General features: G+C 38.4%; 1 protein-coding gene across 5 annotated transcripts in view; it reads right to left on the bottom strand.

Moving 5' to 3' along the window:
* The window catches only part of TUSC3 (tumor suppressor candidate 3), a 313,790-nt gene that overhangs the window by 215,041 nt on the left and 74,088 nt on the right, over positions 1–24,661 (bottom strand). For all 5 annotated transcript variants that reach the window (XM_054497897.2, XM_054497895.2, XM_063668524.1 and 2 more), the window contains exon 2: positions 18,215–18,384. In XM_054497897.2, the coding sequence (XP_054353872.1) occupies positions 18,215–18,384 (170 nt within the window). The remainder of the gene's footprint in view (positions 1–18,214; positions 18,385–24,661) is intronic.

Here is a 24,661-nt window from a genome sequence, read left to right as displayed (position 1 = left end):
TAGAAAGAACATAGATAACACACGGATTTTGAAAATCTGCACTTGTGGACTGGCTTTCAACTTTATAATATATAAACTTGAGAAAGTCACAAATACTTCATTTATTTTCCCTGTTTTAGCATGACAATACTAGTAATTTCTCTCTTAAGAGTTGTCATGAGGTTAAAAACATGAGGCATAACAAAGTCTCTAGTAAATGGCAAAGGGGTATGCAAACCTTGGGGTACCCACCATCTAGCTTAAAATTCATTGACTATTTGCATTTTCAGACCTTACTTCTAGTGTCTTCCCCTCTCACTCTCTGCACCAGACCCAAATTTTAATTTCCTTTGATAAACTAGGCTACTCTTGATATAGGATTTCTGTGAAATTCCTTCCTTCTTCTCAACGCAACTTTTCTTTTTTTTTTTTTTTTGAGATGGTCTCGCTCTGTCGCCAGGCTGGAGTGCAGTGGCACAATCTTGGCTCACTGCAACCTCCACCTCCCTGGTTCAAGTGATTCTCCTGCCTCAGCCTCCCGAGTAGCTGGGACTACAAGCGAGTGCCACCACGCCCAGCTAATTTTCTGTATTTCTGGTAGAGACGGGGGTTTCACCATGTTGGCCAGGATGGTCTCGATCTCTTGACCTCATGATCCGCCTGCCTCGGCCTCCCAAAGTGCTGGGATTACAGGTGTGAGCCACCGCGCCCGACCTCAACCCAACTTTTCTATAGCTACAGAGCACACATGGCACACAATACATATAACACACTCAGTATCCATGGCAAAGAGGTATGTCTAGTACATGGGAGCAGATAAACATGCCTCATGAATTCCTAGTCTTCCTGTATAACTTAACACTGCAATTATCACTCCCTTAAATAAACCCTTTTGAACACACAAATTAACAGGAAAAACCAGGATCCTCTCATAAATCTCTGTGCTTTTCCTTCATGACATTTACGAACTAGACTCTGAGATAATGAGAGCAGCACCCAGGTCAGTTTGTTCGCCATCATCTCCCCTTGGATCCAGGAGAGAATTTATACATAGTGACCATTCAATAAAAATTGGTTCGAAAATGTATGCCAGTATCAATATAATAGCACCATACTAGTATCCAGTTCCACAGTAAAAAGCCACAAATTTATAAAATTAGGTTTCTTTTTGTCCCTAGTTCTATTTAAGATTCTTTAGGGGCAGGGGAGGCTTATTCTACAGATCTGAAAAATTAAATAAAAACTAAAATGAATATTAAATATATAACTTCTTGCCAAGACCAGGAGAAAACATTTCAGAATTATTAAAAGGTTGTGTGTTGGGGGTCCCCAATACTGTCACCACATTTGGTGATTCACTAAGAAGACTCAGAGGAATCAGCACATGGTCACATTCATGGCTGAGATTTACTACAGAGAAAGGACACAAAGCAAAATTAGCAGAGGGAAAAGGCACACAGTGCAGTCTGAAGTGAACTAGATAAGTTTCCAACAGTGACTCCCTGTAAGGTCACACAGGATCAATTCCGTTGTGACACGTGTAAAGTGTTTCTACCAGGGAGGTTCATTACAGATTCAGTGCCCAAGAAAGTTGGTCATATAGACGCCCTCTGCACAGTAGGTGGCAAAATTCCAGACTCACACAAAAAAAGCAGGTGTTCAGCATTAATCACACTGTTTGTAAACAGTTCAGGGACAGTGAACCACCCTTCTCAGCTAAGCAATGGTGGAAAAATTCCCAAAATCCAAGTTCCTATATGGCAAGCAAGGGCCACACTTGGGAGCTCCCCTTTCTAAGGATAACAATCTCAGGCCTCCTATGTTAATTCTCTTCTGCATGGGCACATGATAATCACTATCTTCTGATAAATAAAAAGAATAATTATTTTGTTCATTGTATTATGGTGATAAAGACAACAACCTATCACAAGAAAGGACTATATCTGAAGTGGTTTTACTTGTATTGACTGGATTGTACTAAGTCATCCTCATGGGTCCAAAAAAAAAAAAAGGACTCTGATGCATCTAACAGAAATTATTTGAGGACTAAGGTCTGAGACCATGAAAATTAGTAAATCTCATTTAATATGTTAAATGACTAACATAAACTAAAATCACCGAAACCAAGGCCAAATGCTTAAAAATAATACAAAGATTAATTGTAATTTATGACTTTATTACATATAATAGTTGCAGCTTTAGATATAAAAATGCAGAAAGTTTTATCTTTAAATGCTTAAGAGCAGCTATCAAGATTAGAGTTTTAAAAGTCATTTTTCATTTATTTCAGTTATAACCTATATAAATAAAGCATTTTTAGAGAAATAAAGCACTGTTTGATGCGATATTTACTCCTGTAGCTGTCTATCAAGAAACTTTTCAATGAGTTTTTCATCAAATGAAAAAATTCTCATTCATTTCATTCAATAAAATCCTACTAAGCACACAGAAAGTCCAAAGCCCTGAACCTCATGTGATCTAGCATCAACACATGATCATCATCACTGAAGCCCTGAGCATCATGTGATCCAGCATCAACACATGATCATCATCAGTGCAGCTCTGAACATCACGTGATCTAGCACGAACACATGATCATAATCATCAATGTAATGCCAGTATTTGTCCTCGGCCAGGCACAGTGGCTCAAGCCTGTAATCCCAGCACTTTGGGAGGCCGAGGTGGGTGGATCACTTGAGGTTGGAAGGTCGAGACCAGCCTGGCCAACATGGTAAAACCCTGTCTCTATTAAAAATACAAAAATTAGCCAGGCGTGGTAGCAAATTGTAATCCCAGCTACTCAAGAGGCTGCAGCAGGGGAATCACTTGAACCCAGGAGGCGGAGAGGTTGCAGTGAGCAGAGATCATGCCACTGCACTCCAGCATGGGCAACAGAGTGAGACTCTTGTCTCCAAAAAAAAAAAAAAAGAAAAGAAAAAAAAAGTTGGTCCTCAAAGAACTTTCTTATTTGTGGTCAGATTCCAATTTCTCCTATGAAGATTAAAACTATACGTGAAAATTACTGAGTTCCTGTAGGATAATGATAACCAACAAAGAACTCCAAAAACCATGTAGTTCTCCAAAAAGCATAATCAAAACTACTAATGCCAATACAGTAACTGGGATAAAAAGAATCCTACAGAATATAAATGTAAATGGAAGTGAGGAAATTAACATTTATAACTTCAGTAATCCATGCAAGAATAGGAAGGTGGAGACTGCACAGGGAAAAAGGGGTAAGAGGGATCCTAGCAGAAGCGAAATATGGGGGTAGGAATCACCCCAAGAAAGACAGAATCTCAGCTGAATTGGAAAACACTGAGAACAGGTCTATAACATGGTGGGTAAGAACAGTGGCTAGTGTGGAACATAAAGAAAGGGGCCTGGAAGTACACAGGAACAAACATGGCAGTCTTAAGAAGGCACCACTTTGTGGGGAGTGGGAAACAACTTAGAAGAAGCAGACATGCATTAGTGGCTTGGTGATAGAGTGAAACAGAGAAGCAGGTCATGGAAATTAAGGGACCTATGGAAACATAAATTATCTCAGAATCAGAATATGCCACTAGAAGGAAGAGAGAGGGAGAAATAGAGAGGAGGGAGGAAGGAGCGAGTGGGGGAGCAAAATAAGCTTGCTGAACTCGACCTATTTCACGTTATGAGCAGAAACGGTACTTGAATTAAGAAATCAGTAGGCCACTCAGAAGTCTAGCTATCACCACCCCATATATAAACTATGGTTTCTGGTCTGGTATTGGAAAGGAAAAAAAAAAACATTTTAAGAAGCAGCAAGTGATCAACAGCATCTGCACAAGGCTACTACAAAAATAAATCAGAAAGAATCAAAATTCTTCAACTGATAAAAAATTTCCCTAAAAACAAAATCATGAAGAAAAAACTGAAACAAAATACTCCAACCTAAAGTAAGTATCATTAAACAAGCAGTTGAAGACAGAAAATCTCAAATCAGAAATTAAACAACTAGAAATAGAAATAAAAAACAAAAGACGACGCATCATAGTTAGTAAGACTCAGGAAACCAGTACATTTCAAAAAAGCAAAACAGAATCCATGCAGAAATGAAGTCCGTATTACAAAGTCTTCAAAGAAAAATGGAATTGACTGAAAATAAATAAAGGACATTAAGAATAGGATTAAAAGCAGGTAAAAGAGAACAAAAACAAAATAAAAGTTTAAGAGGGAATGGGGTAGATTTTAAAAGACTAAACATATGGAGAATTAGAGTTCCCGAAGTAGAAAAACAAAACAATGAAATAGAACTGGTATTTTAAACCACGATATAATAACATTTCTAAAAATAAAGTTCCTATATACATATTGAAGAGTTCTTTGTGCGCCTGGAAAAGGCAACCCAGAATAGTCAACTGTAAGATATAGTATAGCAGAATGATCAGCCTTCAGTGAAAAAATTTAAAATATACTTTGGCCCGCAAGGCAAAAAAACAAATCACATTCAAAGTAAGAAAACTGGATTGGCGTCAGTATCTCAACAGCACCAAATAAAATTTCTTGGGACTATGTGAACAGACTACAAACACTCAATTTCTCCAGCAGTGAAAGAAAAACTGCTATCTCTTCAGACTTGACCCCAAAAAGAAGGCCCAACACCTTACTGAACTCTTTAGGTATTGAAATAAGTTAATCTCCCACTGGAGCATTCATCTTCATCATTTATATAGACTAGCCCACAAACCAGTGTCCTCTGAAAAGGAAACAATCCAACAGGCTGCACTGCAAATGTTCAGCAAACCACACCCCATATCTTTGGGGACACACAAACCTAATGACTGCTTCAAACTACACTCTCCATGACTGAGAATTCTGCTGACTAATGCCTATGGCAACATGAGTTGTCTTCCATGTACCAACGCCAATTTGATTTCTGGACGGCACCAGCCTGACAAGACCACCAAGTACAAACAAATGCCTAATATCTCTATTTTGGGGCTGGTCTACTTGGATCTGATGACTAAGGTATTAAGCGTCCACCAGGTTTTCCTTGTGGAAATGGTATATGTAAGAGCGCAGCTGGCCTGGCCACCCATCAGTTTTACATTAAAAAAAACAGCAGCTATCTCTTGTGGGAAACTTTATCCCTAACTCTGCCACCCAACTCAAAGTCAATGGCCCAGTGGAGCCCTCAATTCACAGAGGTTCCCTAAATGCCCAGGCCTGGGTAACTGATGATTCTGCTAAGTTGAAATCTGATTGTGCTTGATGGGCTGCTGTGGCTGCTTCCCCTCAGGAACAGCTGTGTAATACCAAAAAAACCGGCGTGGTTGTTCTGCTCAGTGGGCAGAACTCAAGACAGTCCTCATAGTCCTGACCAAGACCCACTTTGACAAATCTTCCTACATTTGTACTGACTGTTGCCACTGGCCTAACCATATGATCTGCCACTTGGAAGACTACGGACTAAGAGATAAAGACACCTCTCTTTGAAACATCAATCTTTTGGACAACAAATCATACATGCCAACTAGCCACAAAGAGGTCACTTAACGTAGACACCCACAGTGAGGACCCATAATCTGACAAACCATCTGGAATCAAGCTGCTAATTAAACCTACACTTACCAGATCACCACCATTGCTACCTGACTCCATTACTGTAACTTCATGCAGAAGCTACAATGAATACCAGACTTGAGACTCTTACCAAACATTGGCCTGTTTACCTTGCAAGGCAGGAGCCATGCTAGTCAAGGCATCATACCCATCTGTTCTTAGCAAACTGACTTTAATGAGCCTTTGTCCTTTTGTTGGGGCTACCAGTGGCACCTTACTACTATTAAGACTCTCACTGTGAGAGTACAGTGTGTTAGAGTACATTGTGCTAGTTAACTGTGGCCATTCCAATGTGAATTTTAAAATTAAAATATGTCATTATTTCTGGCTTTCTGGACTATTTTACAGTCTAATACTGTGCCTTTTGCCACAAAAGCCACCAAAACATAAGCCAGTAGTTAAGGTATTCAGCAGTCATTCCATGTGCCCTACCATCTGCTAGCATCCAGCATCGTGACATGCATTTGAGCCACCTCAAAAATTAACATGAAAATATGTGACTCGACTTCCTCTCCTCTTTTTGTCCACACATCTTATCAAGGCAGTTTGGTGACTAAACGCATCTATCCCAAGAAAGAGTTCATCTCTTCTTGGCTGCTTCCTAACAAATGATCAATACAAGAGATGTGGGCATTATTCAGATCTATTTTGAAAATTTAAGATTCTGTCATGACCATTCCCGGGCATAATGCTTCCTTTCTCCCCTTGACAGCTTTATGTCAAGCTGTCATGCTGAGGAAATTCAACCAATATATCCCCTGGGTGGCAGCCTAGCTTTGGAAAAAAAAAAAAAAGGCTTAGGAAATTCAAATTTAATCTGGGTTCAGTCACTGGGTTCTCTTGTTTTACTGACATGGTCTTAGTTAATAAGGATAAGGACCACTTGGCTGAATATATTTTACACTAAGCCCTCCTGCAGTGGCCTATGGAGGCCAAAGTGAAGGATGTAAACAGTCTCTATAAATTTCATTGAAATGCCCTTATATCTCTCATACTAAAACTCTCCAGACGAACATCTGATAATCTGGGTGTTAGTATAGGATAAGTGGAGAAAAGGTGAAGTTACAGATACTCAGATGGAGACACTGATTTTATGAGGGCAAGCAAAAATTCTAGTACGTGAAGATGAAAATTCAGATCCTAGGGGATAAAGGAGAGGGAGAGAGAGTAAAATCTTTTGTCTTTGAGAACTACCTTTGAAGACTTCCTCACATGAAAAAACACACTGGTGCAGCTCTCTGAAACCATCAACTGCTGGATCTGCCATCTTCCACCAGTGGGGTCTGAACAAACTTTGTCATTCTTCTTAATCTTAAGAAGGAATTTATGGAAGTGTTAATGGAAGACTCCGGCTTTCATGCAAAATATCAATTGCCCTTTCTCTCATGTTTCTCTCGGCCCCACCCCCATGGCCATAGCTCAGTCCTTCTTAGGAGGGAACAAGGGATGGCCTGTTAGTGGCGCAGTCAATAAGACAGATTGGACTAACTACTCCCTGCGGGTCTGTCTAGAATCGTGGACACAATGTATTCATCAAACTGAGTTGGAGGAACCAAAGTCTACCAGCCAGCCAAGAGGCTACAATGAAGGCACTGCCAACCTGGGTTTCTTAATGATGAAGGTCCCATTTGGGAGACCTCAATAATTATAAGCAAAACTTCATAGGAGCACTACATACACTCCCCAGGGCTGGACTCCTCATGAAAAGTTTAATACCATCTTGTCTTTGCTCCAATATCACATTAGGTATGATGAACTATACCAGGAACGGGTTATAAAAGACTTTCAAGTGTTTATGGAAGCGTATAGCCCTCAGATCACAGCAGAGATCTCTGTGAAATGAGGCTGGCCTTCAGATACTTGGGGGAGCTGCCCCAGAGGGATATTTGACTTGTGTTTATGCATCCCTTGTGGGATGTTTCGTTTATGGTGAGAATCATCCAGTAGGTAAAAAGGTGGTGTATCAGTTTCTCAGGGTGGCCATAACAAAGTATCACAAACTGGACGGCTTAAACAAAACAAAAAAAACCTCATAGTTCTGGAGGCTAGAAGTCTAAAATCAAGGTATCAGTAGGGCCATGCTCCCTCTTAAAACTGAAGGGGAGAATCTTTCCTTGCCTCTTCCTAGCTTCTGATGATGGCTGTCAATACTTGAGATTCCCTGGCTTCCAGCTAAATTATTCCATTTCCCCACCTCTGCCATCACAAGGCATTCTCCCTGTGTGTCTGTAACAATGTAATAAAATAGAATTTAGTAAAAAAAATTGCCCTCTTTTGCTGATATGGCATCAGTCATATTGGATTAAAGGCCTGCCCTGCCTGAGTATCACCTCATCTTAACTAATTACATCTACAAATATCCTATTTCCAAATGAGGTCACATTCTGGGATACCTGGGGGTTAAGAATGCAGAATACCTTTTTGGAAAGAAACAATTCCACCTATAACAGGTGGTAAGAAATTTATCACTAACTTTCACTGAAGTGATCAATAATACCACTTCAGCCTCAACTCACTGAGGCATTCACTTCAGCTTCAACTCACTGAGTTGTTATAGATGAGAGAACTACCCTAGACCACTTCTTTATGGACCGAGACAGATCCTGCTATGCCTGTATTAACGTCTCAGGCCAAGGAGATAAAAGTAGGGAATGAGGGAAAGAGAGAAGAAAACATGTAATGTTCTGCTACAATAATACGTATCTAAATGAAGTCATAATTTTAAAATACGTATATACATCTATATACATACACACACCCCTACAGAACAATATCTCTTAGCTCTACTAAAAAGGTCTCAAAGCAATGTCACTACCTCAGCAGTAAAGCGTACACCTAGCTAAGCTTTTGCTTTCTAAATATCATTTCCTACTAAGAGGAACCAGGGCTCCTTGAAAAAAGTGCCGATTACAGTTCCCCGGCAGAGAACATACAAAGTAAGCTTAGAATATCTTGTACCAGAAAGTAGACTAAAGGAGATACGCTATGATATAGGAGTTGGTTCCCATAGGTCAAATGTAGGACAATCTGAACATGAAGAAGAATAATCCTAGTAATGGATTAGGGAATGAAAAGAATCTTTGAGTTGGAATACTCAAAACAAAAGGTAAGTGAGGTTGGCAAAGCTTGCCTTTACAGAAGAATGACAACTAATTGAAGTAGAAAAAATCACAGATTTTGAAAATCTCCATTTCACAATCACTAATGTAATATCAAGTTCAGACAAAGATTATCAACGAATACTACAAGTGCTGGGTAAAAAATTACTGAGAAGCAGGATATTCAATTGATCTCCCTGTAACCTTCCTCCCAAGCCACTTATCTCCCCAAATACTTAATACAAGCAAAAAAAATTTCCTTGTACAATGGAGAGATCTGACAACCATCACCCTAATCAAGTGATTAATCTCAGCACTGGTCTATGAACAAGCTAATATTATGGGGCTCCTGATAATATACAATAAGAAGTATTCCAATTAACTGCTATAGTACTCTTCCCTTGAATATAATCAGGAAGAAACAATCAGACAAATCCAGAGCATGGGACACTATAAAAGGCAAGTAGCTTGGATTCCTCAGGGAAAAAAAAGAAAAGTCACCATCATTAAAACACATACTTTTTTTTTAAAGTGTGGAAATGTTATAGATTAAAAGAAACAGGTATAACAATTAAATGTAACAGATGAACCTCAAATGGATCTCACATGGCGTGGGGGTGGGGGAGGGAAGTAAAAGCCATTTTGGAGACAAATGCAAAATTTAAATATGAATTATATAGTAAGATTATATCATTGAACTAATATTAATTTACTTAAAAGTTATAATGGTGTTCTAGTTATATAAGAATAGCCTTGGCCGGGTGCGGTGGCTCACGCCTGTAATCCCAGCACTTTGGGAGGCCAAGGCAGGTGGATCAGGAGGTCAGGAGTTCAAGACCAGCCTGGCCAACATGGTGAAACCCCGTCTCTACTAAAAATACAAAAAAATTTAGCCAGGCGTGGTGGCAGGTGCCTGTAGTCCCAGATACTTGGGAGGCTGAGGCAGGAGAATCGCTTGAACCCAGGAGGCGGAGGTTGCAGTGAGCCATGATCGCGCCACTGCACTCCAGCCTGGGTGATGCAGCAAGACTGTGTCTTTAAAAAGAAAAACAAAAAAACAAAAAAACAAAAAAACCCCCCACACACAGAACAGCCTTAAACTCAAGAGATGCATTACTGAAGTATTTAGGGACAATATTCATGATGTATGTAACTCATAGGTAGTTTTTTGCTAATATTTGACTGACTTTTCACCTATACTTAAAAGAGAGCAAAATGCAAAGTGACAAAACATTAATAATTAGTGAATTTTGGTAAAGGGTAGCACAGGTGTCCACTGTACTAGTTTCAATTTTCTGTAAGCTTGAAATTAAAAAGATGAAGAGACTATAGCTGGACTTTAAATGGAAAAATTATAGAATATAGAAAAGAATTCAAGGAATGCTACAATGTCACATATATAATGAACCTTTGTTGTAAACAGTAAAAATGTTGGGATTATCCTATCTGAGGAACAGACACCTAGGAAGAAAGTTAACACAGTGAAGTTACATCATATACCTTCAATGTAAAAAATAAGAAAATTAAACTACATAGCTCAGCATAACTTGAAGGCATCATTAATCCCAAACTAGTCATGGATTCACTCAAGCCTGAAACATGTCTCATGTTAGCCAAACCAGAAAAAGAACATGTAAAAGGCATGACAGTTCCCCAGTCCTGACAAAGAGGTGAAATACCTTGTTCAGGTAGCCAAGAAATTTAAGGAAACTTAAAAATTAAGCGCCATGAAGAAATATTATCAAAGGTAAGAGGAAATGATAAGGGTTGTAGTACCAAACCCAAATAAAGTAATATACTTACAAGTGCTTTAAGTGATGTACAAGGGTAATTTTATCTATGCCCAAGTTTACCTTATTTGTTAATTTCACACTCTAAACCCATGAGAGGTGTGACCTCTCTGTAAGGAAACAAAACGGTGATAGGCTCTTTTCCACGTGATTTTAGCCAGCAGTATTCAATTCACCAGTCCCCATTATGAGACACACCCCTGAATAAAAGCTTTTCATGATCATACGAGTTTAGGATATGCTGGCGGAGGGATCACTGCCCTAAGACACTAATAATCTTGGTTAGGAACATAAAAGCAAGACACAATTACAGTTTACAGAATAGGGACAACAATGAATATGTGCACTTAAGAAAAGTATTAAATTCTAATAGCTGCAGAGTCACAAATCCCAACCCTGAACAGTTACTAGCTGTGTGACTTTGGAAAAATTACAACCTCTCAGCTTTGATATTCTCATTTATAAAACGAGTTTTGTTCATATTTAACTTTCACAATAATGAGAATCATACGAGATAATATATATACTGTATATATAAATGACTTAACATAGCGTCCCCAATAGTTTACACATAATAAACAAAAATTTTATTTTGTTGGGAGAGAATGTTAGTTAATATCTAATGTATCAATGTAATGTTATTTATTCTTCTCAAAGTATTTTGTAATTTATCAATTTTTCATTTAACTGGAGTCCAATTATATATTAATCTCCAACACATCAACAAAACTTTGGTTATACAGGCAACCTGCTTGATTCTATATAAGTTCTTTATTTCCCTTCAACTGAATTTTCTTCTTAAATCTACTGATCCATAGTAACATCCTTCCATGAGGATATTTCGTTCTTAGATTTTGTAATAAACCCTGGAAGAGATGAGTAACTTTGTAGGAGAATACATCTAAAAGAGTTAGCAATTATGAAGAATATTCCCTACAGTATAATTTGTTTAAAAAAAAGTTTGGCGCTAACACTTAAGGGAGGTGAGAATTATATCGAGTAGTCTTAATTAACAACTTTATTTGGCCGAGGAGTTTGATGTTAGCACTGAGGGAGGTGAGAATTGAATTCCAAAATTTGTGAATAAACTGACTGTGTGAAGGAAGAGCAGAATTATCTGCTAAAAGGGCTTACAAGGAAGCCAAAAGCTCATTCACCAGCCTTTAAGCAAAAATCAAGTGAAGAATCTAAATCCAAGTTAACTCTAGAAGAAAATTTCGCTTTTTTTTTTTAAAGAAAAGAAAAAAGGCAAGTCTCACAAAGGAAAGTCCTACGATTTTTAAATTCTAACTATGAACTTTTCAAAGATCCTATACAATAATAAAGATTACAGCAGTGTTATAGAAGTGGTCCAAAAGTACACTGACACAGAAGGACCCAGGAGGAGTAATTCAAGTGAGAAAAAAAAAAAAAAAACAAAACAAGATGGCCACAAATGACAGGGTCCCTTTCTCAGTGCATCTACAACTCCCTCTGACGCTTCATTTATTATTCAGAAATATAATTTGAATAATTTTTCTTGAAAAATATTTGTGGAAACTCCTCTTTACCTTTTCATCTTAGTTGTCACCTTGAGATCTCTTTGGTCCACTCTGCCCACTATCATATGGATTACAGAGCTCTCCTGGCTCAATAACAATAGATCTCAAAACCACTTCTCTACCACAATGACTTAACAGATGCCCCTTTGAAATTCATATCATGCTATAATATAAATTTTCATCCTCATCTACAAACTCCAAGGCATCCCTCTATAATCTCACTTTTTTCCTCTTCAGTTACCATATCATCCTAATTTCAACATCTAATTTTATAATCTAGATATTACCACAGTCTCACAGTTCAAGCTTCTTTATACCATCAAAAATCACGTATATCATACTTCAGCAAGTTACTTATTAAATAAACCCTTTATGACAACTTGCTAATTTTCAACCCTATCCTACTTCTACACAAAACCTGTTCTTCACCCTTGTGAAAATCTAGCTTAACTGTATCACAACCAGTTTGTCAACTTTCCCCAGCTTCCTCTGACCCTCGTCCAACTTTGAAACCATAGCTACATATTTCCCATATTCTCTCACTAGCACTTTCTACTCATTTTCCTAATCCACTTCACACCATGAAGAAAATAGGACCATTCCAAAGGAGCATGGTTCTTGCTACTAAATTGCTCAGTACTAGGAAAGAAAATCATTTAATTCTACAGACTCTTCACTAAGAAGGTAGGTATTCTAGTTTCAAAAACGGTCTTCAATGCTACATGGTTATCCAATTAGTTAAGCCTTTCCATTTCCATTGCTTCTCAGTGAATAAAATACAAAAGCAACAAGTCGTGAACCTGCTCCTCACCTTCCCTTTCTCTATACTGCTTTGCACAACAGATTTTAACTTTAACCTGTTCTTTCTTCTGTAACAATCCTACCCTACATTGATCCATTAAATTTTCCAATAACTTCAATCTCTTTCTCTTAGAAATCCAAAACTCTTCTAAAATGATAAGTTTCTTAAAGTAGGCTATAATGAACAAATAAAAAGCAAATAAATAAAAGAAGTTGTTATAGGCTAGATGTCATTAAAAAATTAAGGGTCTGTATTTAACAAATGATTTAACACCAAAATGCGTTAAGTAAAATACTATCCAAAGAATGCATCATTTAACAGTATCTTATGGTTTACCTTATTACAGTACATATAATTATACGTAACAGTGAAATAAATACTTAAATAATAAAATATTTCTAGATTAATGTTATAAAAATATAATGATTAAATATTTCTTCACTACACTAGTGATTTTAGGAAATCAATACATTCAATTTTCACGAACAAAAAAAGATTTTCCTAAAATATTTACAGTATTTTTAAAATGCCTGAAATGTTTTATTTTTAGGGGAAAATGAACTGATATACCAATATGGCAATTAAGGTATTTTGTCTGAGTAGGGCTTTACAGCATCCCTTAATGTTACGGGATCCTTGGGGTGTCGCTTCGCCAGATGGAAACCTCTGTGGCCAGTGGCACCTTTGCCTGAGTTTCACTCTGGCCCACTGGATTCGTTTTGTCCACTCAGACTGGCAGGCTCCACTCAACTCCCGCTACCGGCCAGGATCCCATGCCTGCCAATGGCGCACCAGGAACAGAGCAACAAGGAGTGTGTGAGTGAGCATGGGGTCTGGCCACTGCACACAGCCAGGCATGCTAGCTACAGCAGGGCATGCAGCTCCAGGAACTGGAAGAGACACCAGCTCCCTGTGAGGCTGCAGGTAGACTGCAAGCAGCTTCCCGGGCCGGCACTGCGGAATGCAGTGGCACCCGGAAGCTTGGAGACACCAGAAACCACAGGGCCCCAAAACGGGAGTCACAGCCCTGGCTCAGGAAGCTCCCAGGTCTGGGCTCCCCAAAGGGCCACAGCTATTTTCTTCTCTTCATCCACAACATGGCAAGCAAGGGGCACGTTCCAGCCTTCTTTGTACTACAGCTCTTTTAGCCTTGCCATTTGGCAGGTCCCAAGTTCTTGTCCTGCATCCAGGAAGAATGAAGCACACAAACAAGCGGAGGGTGAGTAAGACAAAGGGGAGCTTTATTGAGCAAAAGAACAGCTCAGAGGTGACCTGCAGTGGGCAGCTCCTTTCCAAAGCCAGGATGTCCTGACAAGTCTTCAGCTCTCAGTAGGGAGGGTACCTCCTTTCTGCCAGGCACACTGTCCTATAGTCTCTTCAGCTCTCAGCAGAAAGAGCAGCACCTCTCTGCATCTGGTCCTACCGTTGTCTCCTCAGCTCTCAGCAGAGAGGAGACCCTGGGGTGGGCAGCTTCTCTCTGCAGCTAGTCGTCTCTTCGTCTCATCATCTCTCCATACTTTTCTCAAGTCTGGCTGAGTCTGAGGTTTTTATGGGCCAGATATAGTGTGCGCTGACTGGTGCGTGGGTGAGAGTAGGAAAAAGTACCACACCTTCCCACTCTGCTCAACGGGACCGGCAGCCCAGCCCCCAGGCTTCAGGCCCTCCCAAGCTTGAAGGTGGGGTTTCATCAGGACCCTTCCACCCTGAAGCCTGTCTGCCTCCTGCCTCCATTCATGGTGCCCAGGTTGTTCTTGCCAAGGGGCACCTGCAGGCCAAAACCAGACTTCCCTCAGGGCCCCCCTCAGCCACTCTCCCATGCTCGTTTCTGCCCAAAGTCCAGAGGGGACTGAGGCAGCAGGGGGCCGGCATGTCAGTTCTGCCCTAAGCATGCACACACCCGGCCAAGCTCCAACGGTGCCCAATCCTTGCTCAGCCCAATCCTTGCTCCAAGACTGGAGCAGCCACCGAGAGCAGGGAGAGACCAGGCAGTGGGAGCAGACACCTTCAAGCTTGCAGGGGTAAGGGGGGCCTCCCTGGGCCACTGAGAGTGCAGAGAGATGCCTGCATCCGCAGTCGCAGGTGGGCAGTTGCAGCTGCGCCCAGGAGGGCAAGGTTGCTGCGTGCTCCCTGCCCTAAAGAGCACAGGGATATCCTGGTCCACAGCCATGACTTGGAAGGCTGCAACCGTGCTCGGCAGGGTAGGGCTACTGTCTGCTCCCAGCTCCCACTGGCTCCATGGAGCACAGCACTGCCCCAGACCCAGTTCTGCCTTGGGGTCCCCTCTCTGCCTGCCCTTCTGTACCCGACTGCCCTGCTCTCCCACCAGCAGGTGACTTGGCCTGGCCCCATCACAGCGGCCCCCATAGCTTCAGGGACTGTCTGGCTTCTCCCTACTCCCCGTAGAAGTGGCAGGTGACAGCAGTGACCAGGGACAGGGTCTGGAGTGGCAGAGGCTCCAGGCCCAGGAGAGGGTCCTGCCTAGGCTCAGGAGGGTGGGGGTGGCACAGTCAGCTACCTCGGGGACACAGGGCACAGGGGGCGTGGTGCACACGGGTCTCCCCACTGGCACTGCTGCTCCTGCAACCACTCCCACCACTACCACCCAGCCTCCCTCGCCACAGCTGGCACGATAGCAGTGGCCTCTTCGGATGGCCCACCACTGCCATCATTAAGGTATACACACTCTATCCGTATGTGCTAGCCCAATTCTGACAACTGTGTTAATACACTCTCAAGTACTGGTCCTCAAATTTGATAGTAATAGAATTCAAAATCACCTAACGTGCTGTTTTCCAAAATATTTTGCTCACCATCTTCTCTACTCACTTTTAACCATGCCCCAACATACACTCATTATTAGGTTGTGTTAAGATGCTTCTTAGAAATTTTAGAACACTCTCATTCCCTTTCTACCACTTAACCTGAATAAATCTGATTTTTTACATTGACCCAAGTTACTAATAACTTCAGTCTTGACTACAGCTCAAAATAATTTAGAAGCCTAAAACAAGTCTACAATGAATATACAACATGGACAATGCTGGCACATGGAGTTATAATACATAATGTGTTTGCTCTTGAACATGTGTTCAGCCAAGAAGATATAAACAAACTGTGCTGTCCTTAACCATTGAGGAAATGGATTATGTAATTTAAAAGTTTCTGGAAAAGATATCTCCAGACCCAGATGATTTTACTGGAAAATGCTACCAAACACTTAAAGAAGAGTTAACACTAATTTTATACACTATTTCCCAAAAATTAAAATAGGTACATTCCCCAACTCATTTTATGAGTATAATATTACCCTGATACCAAAACTAAACAAAGACACTATAAACAATAAAAACTACAGACCAGTGTCTATCATCAACTTAGATCAAACAAACTTCTGAATTAACAACTGAATTAGCAAACTGAATCCAGCAAAACATAATAAAATAATATGCCACAATCAAATAGTATCCATTCCTGTATGCAAGACCAGTTCGACATCTGAAAATCAATCAATATAACTGATTATATCCATAGGCAAGAAAAACTACATAAAGTGACACCAAAAAAATTTTTTTAATGCAGCACCTCATTCATGATAAAAACTGTCAGCAAACTAGGAATATAGAGCAACCTCCTCAACTTGATAAATACCATCTATAAAAAACCTACAGCTAATACCATACTTGATGACAGACTGAGTGCTTTCTTTCAAAGAGCAGATCAAATTGTAAAACATCAAACTAGAAAATTTTCAGAAAAAAACAGGAGAAGATCTTCGGGATCTAGGGCTAAGGAAAGAGTTCTTTAATTTGACAACAAAAGAAATAATTGTAAATGGATAAGCTAATAAACTGAACTTCATTAAAATTAAAACCTGCAAAAGACTTGTAATGAGGAGGAAAATACAAGTCACAAACTGGGAGAAAATATTTGAAAACCAAGTATCTGACAAAGGACTAGTATCTAAATATATAAAGAACCCTCAAAACTCATTTAAAGAATCCAATTAGAAAGGGGCAGAAGACTATGAACAGATACTTCATTAAAGAGGGTATATAGATGACAAATAAGCACATGAAAAGATGTTCAACATAATTAGTCATAGGGAAATGCAAAATTAAATCACAATGAGATATTACTACAGTATCTATCAGAATGGCTAAAATAAAGTAGTCACAACAGCAAATGCTGGTAAGGATAAGCAGCAACTAAACACACTGATGGCTGGAATGTAAAATGGTACAGCCATTCTAGAAAACATTTTGGCTGTTTCTTATATAACTAAATAGAAACTACCACACAACCTAACTACCACACTCTGTGGCATTCTTCCCAGAAAAATGGTAAGTTCACATAAAAACCTGAAGAAAAATGCTCATACCACATTTATTTGCAATAGCCAAAACCTAGAAACAACCCCGATTCCTTCAACAAATGAATGGTTAAATAAACTGCAGTACATCCATATAATGGAATATTACTCAGTAATTTAAAAAAATAATTATTGATAAATACAACAACTTGGACGTATTTTTTTAGGGAATTACAGCTAATTTTTAAAAGCCAAACCCAAAAGGTCACGTACCATACAATTCCATTTACATAAGATTCTTGAAATGACAAAATTATAGAAATGGAGAACAGATTAGTGATTGCCAGAGGTCAGAGGTCAAATTTGACAGGTAAGAAGTACAATGGACAGTGGGTGTGACTTTAAATGGCAAGAAGTATTCCTACAGTAATACAGCTGTTCCGCATTTGTCTGTATCAATGCCAATACCCTACTTGTGAATTTGTACTATAGTTTTACAACAGGTTACCATTGGAGAAAACTGGGTAAAAGATGTGTACCTACAATTATTTCAAAATAAAAATTTCAATTTAAAAAAGTGTTTGTTGTATACTTTTGGGCAAGTATTTATACTTGTCCAAAGTTTTCTTTAATTTGTTCCTCCTGACAAACATTTCATTCATTTAAAACTGTTTACTTCTATAGCACAGAAATTTCTAATCATTGGCAGTATCAAAAATTAAATGGGCTACGCTAGGTAAAAGTGAGTCCTCTCTATTAAAAATTAAAAATTGATTATATTTAAGGGGGCTACTTCATTAACCATAGCTATAACTGAGTGACCTACAAGGCAATCTGCAGGATATCAAGATGATAAAGCAGTTTTATGATTATATGTGCAACTGGTCAATGAATATTTTACATGCCCACAATAAAAGAATATTAGCCTATCCATATAATTTTCTAAAATACACTGATTTTTCAGCTTATTTTTAAATGCACAGTTATATTTGACTATTAAACAACTATTTAATTATCTTACATATATTTATCTTAAAATGAACATTAAAAATATATATGTAAGCCATGGATAATAGTTTTTAATATTTTTTAAATACATAAATTACCTGCACACAGAACACTGCCGCTGAGGCTGAAGAGCAGTGAACATAACAATCATGGAATAGTTTCGAGGTGGTGCCTTTATAAATTTTCGGAATTTATCACCATTCATTCGGAAGATTGAGCGTCTGGAACTCCATTCCATCAGCTGCTCTACTTTTTCAGCTAAAAGATTCTGCAATTAAACACAGAAATTAACATTTACAAAGAGTCAAAGTCCTTTTGTTTGAATTTCATATAAATGCATAAAATGTTTTATTTTCTTTTTCCTAATGATATCCAATCTTATCTATAGAAAAGATAAAATCTTATCTCTAGAAAAGATAATCTTATAGAAATCTATAGAAAATCTTATAGATATCTATAGAAAAGATAAAAGTAAGACCATATTTCTGCTCCTAGAAAGATAGAAAAGACATATATTTTTCTAATGTTGGGTTTTCTTTTGGCCTTATATATCCCAGACCAGTTGCTAGAGAAGTTAGCAATCCAAGAATGCCAATGGGGGCTGACAAAAAAAAAAGGCTCAAGAAAAGTAAGCTCTTGCTATCCAAAGGACAAAGAAAGGAGAAGCCCAGTAAAACAAAATAATAACTGCTCTACTCTACTCTAGCCAAACATCACAGCAAAAGGAAAACAAAACAACAAAAACTACAACCTCACAACCACCCCCACAAACACAAAGCTGAAACTATACACAAAAGAGTGTTGTATGATTCTACTTAAAGTCAAAAATAGGAAAAACTGATGTACTGTGCTAAAAGTCATTATGGTGGCTAGTCTGGGAGGCACAGTGACTGCGAGACATCACAGGTGGAACTGGGCTACCAGTAATATTCTGTTCCTAAGGAGGTTTGGGAGGAGATAGCACTGTAGCTTCTGTATAGAAGGCTCTTATAGGCTGAGAATGGTGGCTCACACCTGTAATCCTAGCACTTTGGGAGACCAAGGTGGGAGGATCACTTGAGCCCAAGGGGTTCAAGATAAGCTTCGGCAACATAGTAAGACACTATCTCTCCAAAAAAAAAAAAAAAAAAGAAAGAAAGAAAGAAAGAAAAAAAAGGCTCTTATCTTTAGAACATTCATTTTACTTGAACAAGTCTGAGAAGTTAACAACTCTACAACATTGTATTCCTACAAGACAAAGAAACTGCCTGCCATTTTAAAACCAAGCAAGTGCAAATGGTCAGGAGAGAGAGGCTTGAACTGTGCCATTTAACCAGGCTCTACTCTAGAAATTAGAGAGAAAAGTAATCTCTTTTCCCTCTCAAGTGAAAAAGGAAAAGTGGCTCACAGAGACTGGGCGCATATACATCAAGAAGAGAGAAGGGAAGGCAGACATCTTATCCTGAGTTAAGGTAAAAGACTTGTTGCAGTGCTTTGCACCCACTTGAACAGGAAAAAAGATAAATGGAAAGAAATGGAAGGGAAGAAGGGAAGGAAAGTAACCTGGCCAAAGAGCATAGTAACTGGCAGAGAGAGAACATTCAGATATGCATGCATGCTAACTGTATGAAAAAGAAAAATTATAGCTAATGACTCGGCTGTGTTTGTTTTTTTAAAAGACACAATTTTGCCACAACCAAAGGGCATCAACTGAAATTGATCTTAACCTCAAAACAAAAAAATTACTTGCATTTAGTTAGATTTACACATATAGATTTATATATAAAAATATATAGCTATAGATTCATCTATATATATATAGATTTATCTATATATAATATTTATATATAATTTATATACATAAATCCATATAGATATTTGCAGTCTGAGTTAAATATATATATATAACTTTGGAAATGTACTTTATATATATTATATATTTTTACATATATTTATGTGTATTTTATAGATATATATTTCCAAAGTAAAATAACCTTATTAAACTGAAAATGAAAACTTATTTCTCTGCCTCATCAATATACCCAAAACAGTAGAAAATGACATAGAAGGACGTCTCCTAATTGTTCTTAGTTTTAATTTTGAGAAGCGAAGTGAGGTTATTTTCCATATTAAGCATCATTTAATAGTGTTTGCCTTACAGAAAACTATTATATATTTAATAAGATTTAAAGTCTCCAATATTTACCAATACACGCAATGAACCAACTTACTGTATAAATTCTTTTGAGCCTTGAAAACATTTTTAAATAATAAGATAAAAACTATATAAATATTTATTTTTTAAGTATTTAGAGACTGTGTGTGACCCTCTATGGAAAGAGTGGAAATCAAGCAGGGTAATCCACTAATGAGGGCAGAAGAGAATTGGTCTAAGAAAGTTACTTACCTATGAGTTACCTCAGTATTTTATACTTTTCTCATTACATACATGCACAACACACACTCACACAGAGACACACACCACACACACTCTTTTAATACTCTTTGAATTTCTACAATAATCTTACTGTTTTTATTTAAAAATCCCATTTATACCAAACATGTATCTATGAAAACAGTAAATAACTGTAAAAGGTCAAAGATTTCACTTTACTTTTAAACAATCAAAGAAGCCAGCCCCAGTTTCATGGATGCTGAAAGGAATGAGACTCCTGAGTCTGGTACTCCTATTTCCCATGCTTCCCATCTTCAAGGTAATACGAAACTCATTTACTAGCCTGATCACAAATGAAAATTCCTCACAGAGGAATATTTGCTATTTAAGTAACAAAGGACTAGGTAAGTTACAAGTGCCTTTAAAAACCAAGCAAAACACAAGAATGCATACTCTTAACTTGGTTTAACTGAATTCCTTTTTGTAGTATACTTCTAGTTATCATACAATTACTATATTCCTTCAGAATTAGGCAAATATATATATGTCATTTTTCTAAATATTGAGAACCACTGTGCTACAGATTTCAGGGTACACAGTCATGTTTAATATTAAAAAAATCAATGTAAAATATAATTTTTACACAATCACATCTTGAAAAATGTAGAATTCCAACTACATGTAATTTTCCCACTACAAATATTCTGGAAAAAACTTTTAAAGAAAATGCCTATTAGTCCCATCATTTTGCATCAATCTTGATAAATTGGTACTTTTCATTACCATAACTACACTTCCTTACAAACACTATATCAGTGTGAAATTCTAACACTATCTGCAATGTATTAATATATTAGAGTGTGAGATTCACTATACCCTCACCAGATCAGGGTATTCATTCTTATTCATTTTCTATCTCTTTATGGCGTACACATATGCACACACACTTCCAAGTTAATCGAAAATGGTATCTTATTTTAATTTGCAGTTTGTTTCTGAAACAGTCTCCCTCTGTTACCAGGCTGGAGTGCAATGGTGCAATCTCAGCAAATCACAACCTCCACCTCCAGGGTTCAAGGGATTCTCATGCCTCAGCCTTGCACTGTTATTTCTGGCAAAATTGAGTCATTTTTTGTTACAATTCTGAATGCTCTAATTCTCTTTCTTACTAATTAAAACTCATGTCCATTACCCTTGATCTATTCATAAATATAATCTGTCCTATACAAGAGATTAAAAAGTATATGGAATAGGCTGGGCACGGTGGCTCACGCCTGTAATCCCAGCACTTTGGGAGGCCGAGGCAGGCGGCTCACAAGGTCAGGAGATCGAGACCATCCTGGCTAACACCGTGGAACCCCATCTCTACTAAAACAAACAAACAAACAAACAAAAAAATACAACGAATTAGCCAGGCGTGGTGGCGGGTGCCTGTAGCCCCAGCTACTCGAGAGGCTGAGGCAGGAGAACGGCGTGAACCCGGGAGGTGGAGCCTGCAGTGAGCCGAGATCGTGCCACTGCACTCCAGCCTCGGCAACAGAGAGAGACTTCGACTGAAAAAAAAAAGTATATGGAATAAAACTCTTTCCAGACTAATCAATGTTAAAACTAGGATAAAATTTCGTCACTTCTAAATTGTTTTCTTTTTGCTTATAGGGTAAACGAGGAAGAGCAGAAAGCAATTATAACTGAGAAAAGTAGCATTTTAAAAGCATGTACTATATTTGATTACATTTTGTGAATTTTTTTCCTTTAAAAGTCTCAATCTATTATATGAAAAATATCAATTATTTAAAAGCTGGAAAAACAAATACATGTTCTGGAATAACAATAAATATCAAATCATAGCGAAAATAAGAAATGAAATCTCTCTCCTATTCTTAGTATCCCAACTGTCTTACTAGACTAAAATACCAGTAAAATCCACAAAAAGATTTTTCTTTGAATTTTAAGTATCAAACTACTTTTAATAATTTCTTCCAAAACACAGCATATAGGGTAATGGAAGTGTTCCAACTCATGACTAGTGGTAGAGTCATGACTGCATTTGCTAAAACCCACAGAAATACAGTCATGTGTCGCATAGTGATGTTAATCACTTAACAACAGACTCCATATACAAAGATGGTCCTGTAAGATTATAATGGGGCTGAAAAATTCTTACCGCCTAATAATGATGGGCAGCCGTGGTAACACTGCAGCACACCGTTTTACTCCTGTGCTTGTGGTGATGCTGGCGTAAACAAAGCTACTGGCTGCCAGACATATGAAAATATAGCACATGCAATTACATATAGTATATAATACTTGATAACGATACACAACTTTGTTACTGGTTTTATGTATTTACCATACTTTTTATCTTTAGACTGTACTCCTTCTGCTTATTTGTTTCCTAAAGTTAACTGTAAAACAGCCTCAGGCAGGTCCTTTAGGAGGTATCCAGAAGAGAATGTTATCCCTGGAGATGACAGTTCCGTAACTGTTATTGCACCTGAAGACCCCCCAGTGGGACAAGATGTGCAGGTGGAAGACAGTGATATTGATCATCCTGACCCTAGGCTAATGTATGCGTTTGTGTCTTGGCTTTCAACAATAAAGTATGAAAACTTTTTAAAAAATCAGAAAAAAGCTTACAGAATAAGGATATAAAGAAAATATTTTTGTACAGCTGTAAAATGTGTTTGTATTTTAAGCTAACAGTTATTACAAGAGTCAAAAAGTTAAAAAAAATTAAAAACTTTTTTAAAAAGTTCTAGTAGGGTAATTTATTATCAAAGACAAATCTTTTGATAAAGCCTAAGCATGCAGTGTTTATAGAGTCTACAGTAGTGTACAGTAACGTCTTGGGCCTTCACACTCACTCACCACTACTGACTGATTCACCCAGAGCAACCTCCAGACCTGAAAGCTCCATTCATGGAGAGTGTCCTAGACAGGTGGACCATTTTTTATCTTTTATACCGTATTTTTGCTGTACCATTTCAAATTTAGACGTGGTTAGATACATAAATACTTCTTACTGTGTTACAACTGCCTACCATATTTAGTAGAGTACTATTGTGCACAGCTTTATACCCTAGAAGCTATACCATGCAGCCTAGGTGTGTAGTAGACTATACCACCTAGATTTGTGTAAGCATATTTTATGATGTTTGCACATGACACATTTCTCAGAACATATCCCTGTATTTAAATAACACAACAGTAGACAACACAAAAATGATTTCTGCCTTACATATTTTTAAATGATCAGCCAAGGTTGGGAGGATGGTTCCAGAATGAAAACCAAACTTTAACAACTGAACTTGACTGCATTACTAATAAAAACATAACTCTGGAAAACAGTATTTGACTGGATATTCTTAAAGCCAAAAAAAAAGAAGCTGTATACAAATAACATACTCGAGTTATTTTTGTTTCTCACAGAGGTATGTATTATCACTTCTGTTACTTTATGAGTACACCACAGTTGAACAAGTAAGTAAATACACATCTGGCTTTGTATCACTGTCAGAAAAGAACTCCCAAATAAGGAAAGCAGGAGGGCCAGAATGAATCTTGTGACGTTGGACAGGAGTTGGAGGCATCCATATTAATCTGTGGCTTTTTAAACAGGAATATAGGCGAAGCGCGGTGGCTCACGCCTGTAATCCTAGCACTTTGGGAGGCCCAGGCGGGCGGATCAAGAGGTCAGGAGTTCGAGACCACCCTGGCCAATACAGTGAAACCCTGTCTCTACTAAAAATACAAAAATAAGCCAGGCGTGGTGGCACGAACCTGCAGTTCCAGCTACTCAGGAGGCTGAAGCAGGAGAATCGCTTGAACCCGGGTGGCGGAGCTTGCAGTGAGCCGAGATCACATCACTGCATTCCAACCTGGGCGACAGAGCGAGACTCTGTCTCAAAAAAAAAAAAAAAAAAAAACCAAAAACATATATATATACACACACACACACACACACACACACACACACACACACACATACATATTTATATATTTTACAGATAGATACAGAAACAAATATAGACTTGTATGAGTGAGTGGATTAGTGTACATCTATTTCCTCCCTCTGTCTGCTGATTACACAGGATTCTTTCCAAGCCACTTCGCTAGCCGGAAATTTCTGTGGCCAGCAGCGCCTCTGCTCAGGCTTTGCTGGGCTCATTCT

Source organism: Pongo pygmaeus, chromosome 7, assembly GCF_028885625.2.
Source record: "Pongo pygmaeus isolate AG05252 chromosome 7, NHGRI_mPonPyg2-v2.0_pri, whole genome shotgun sequence".
NCBI classification, from domain to species: Eukaryota; Metazoa; Chordata; class Mammalia; order Primates; family Hominidae; genus Pongo; species Pongo pygmaeus.
This window is presented reverse-complemented; position numbering and strand designations above follow the sequence as displayed.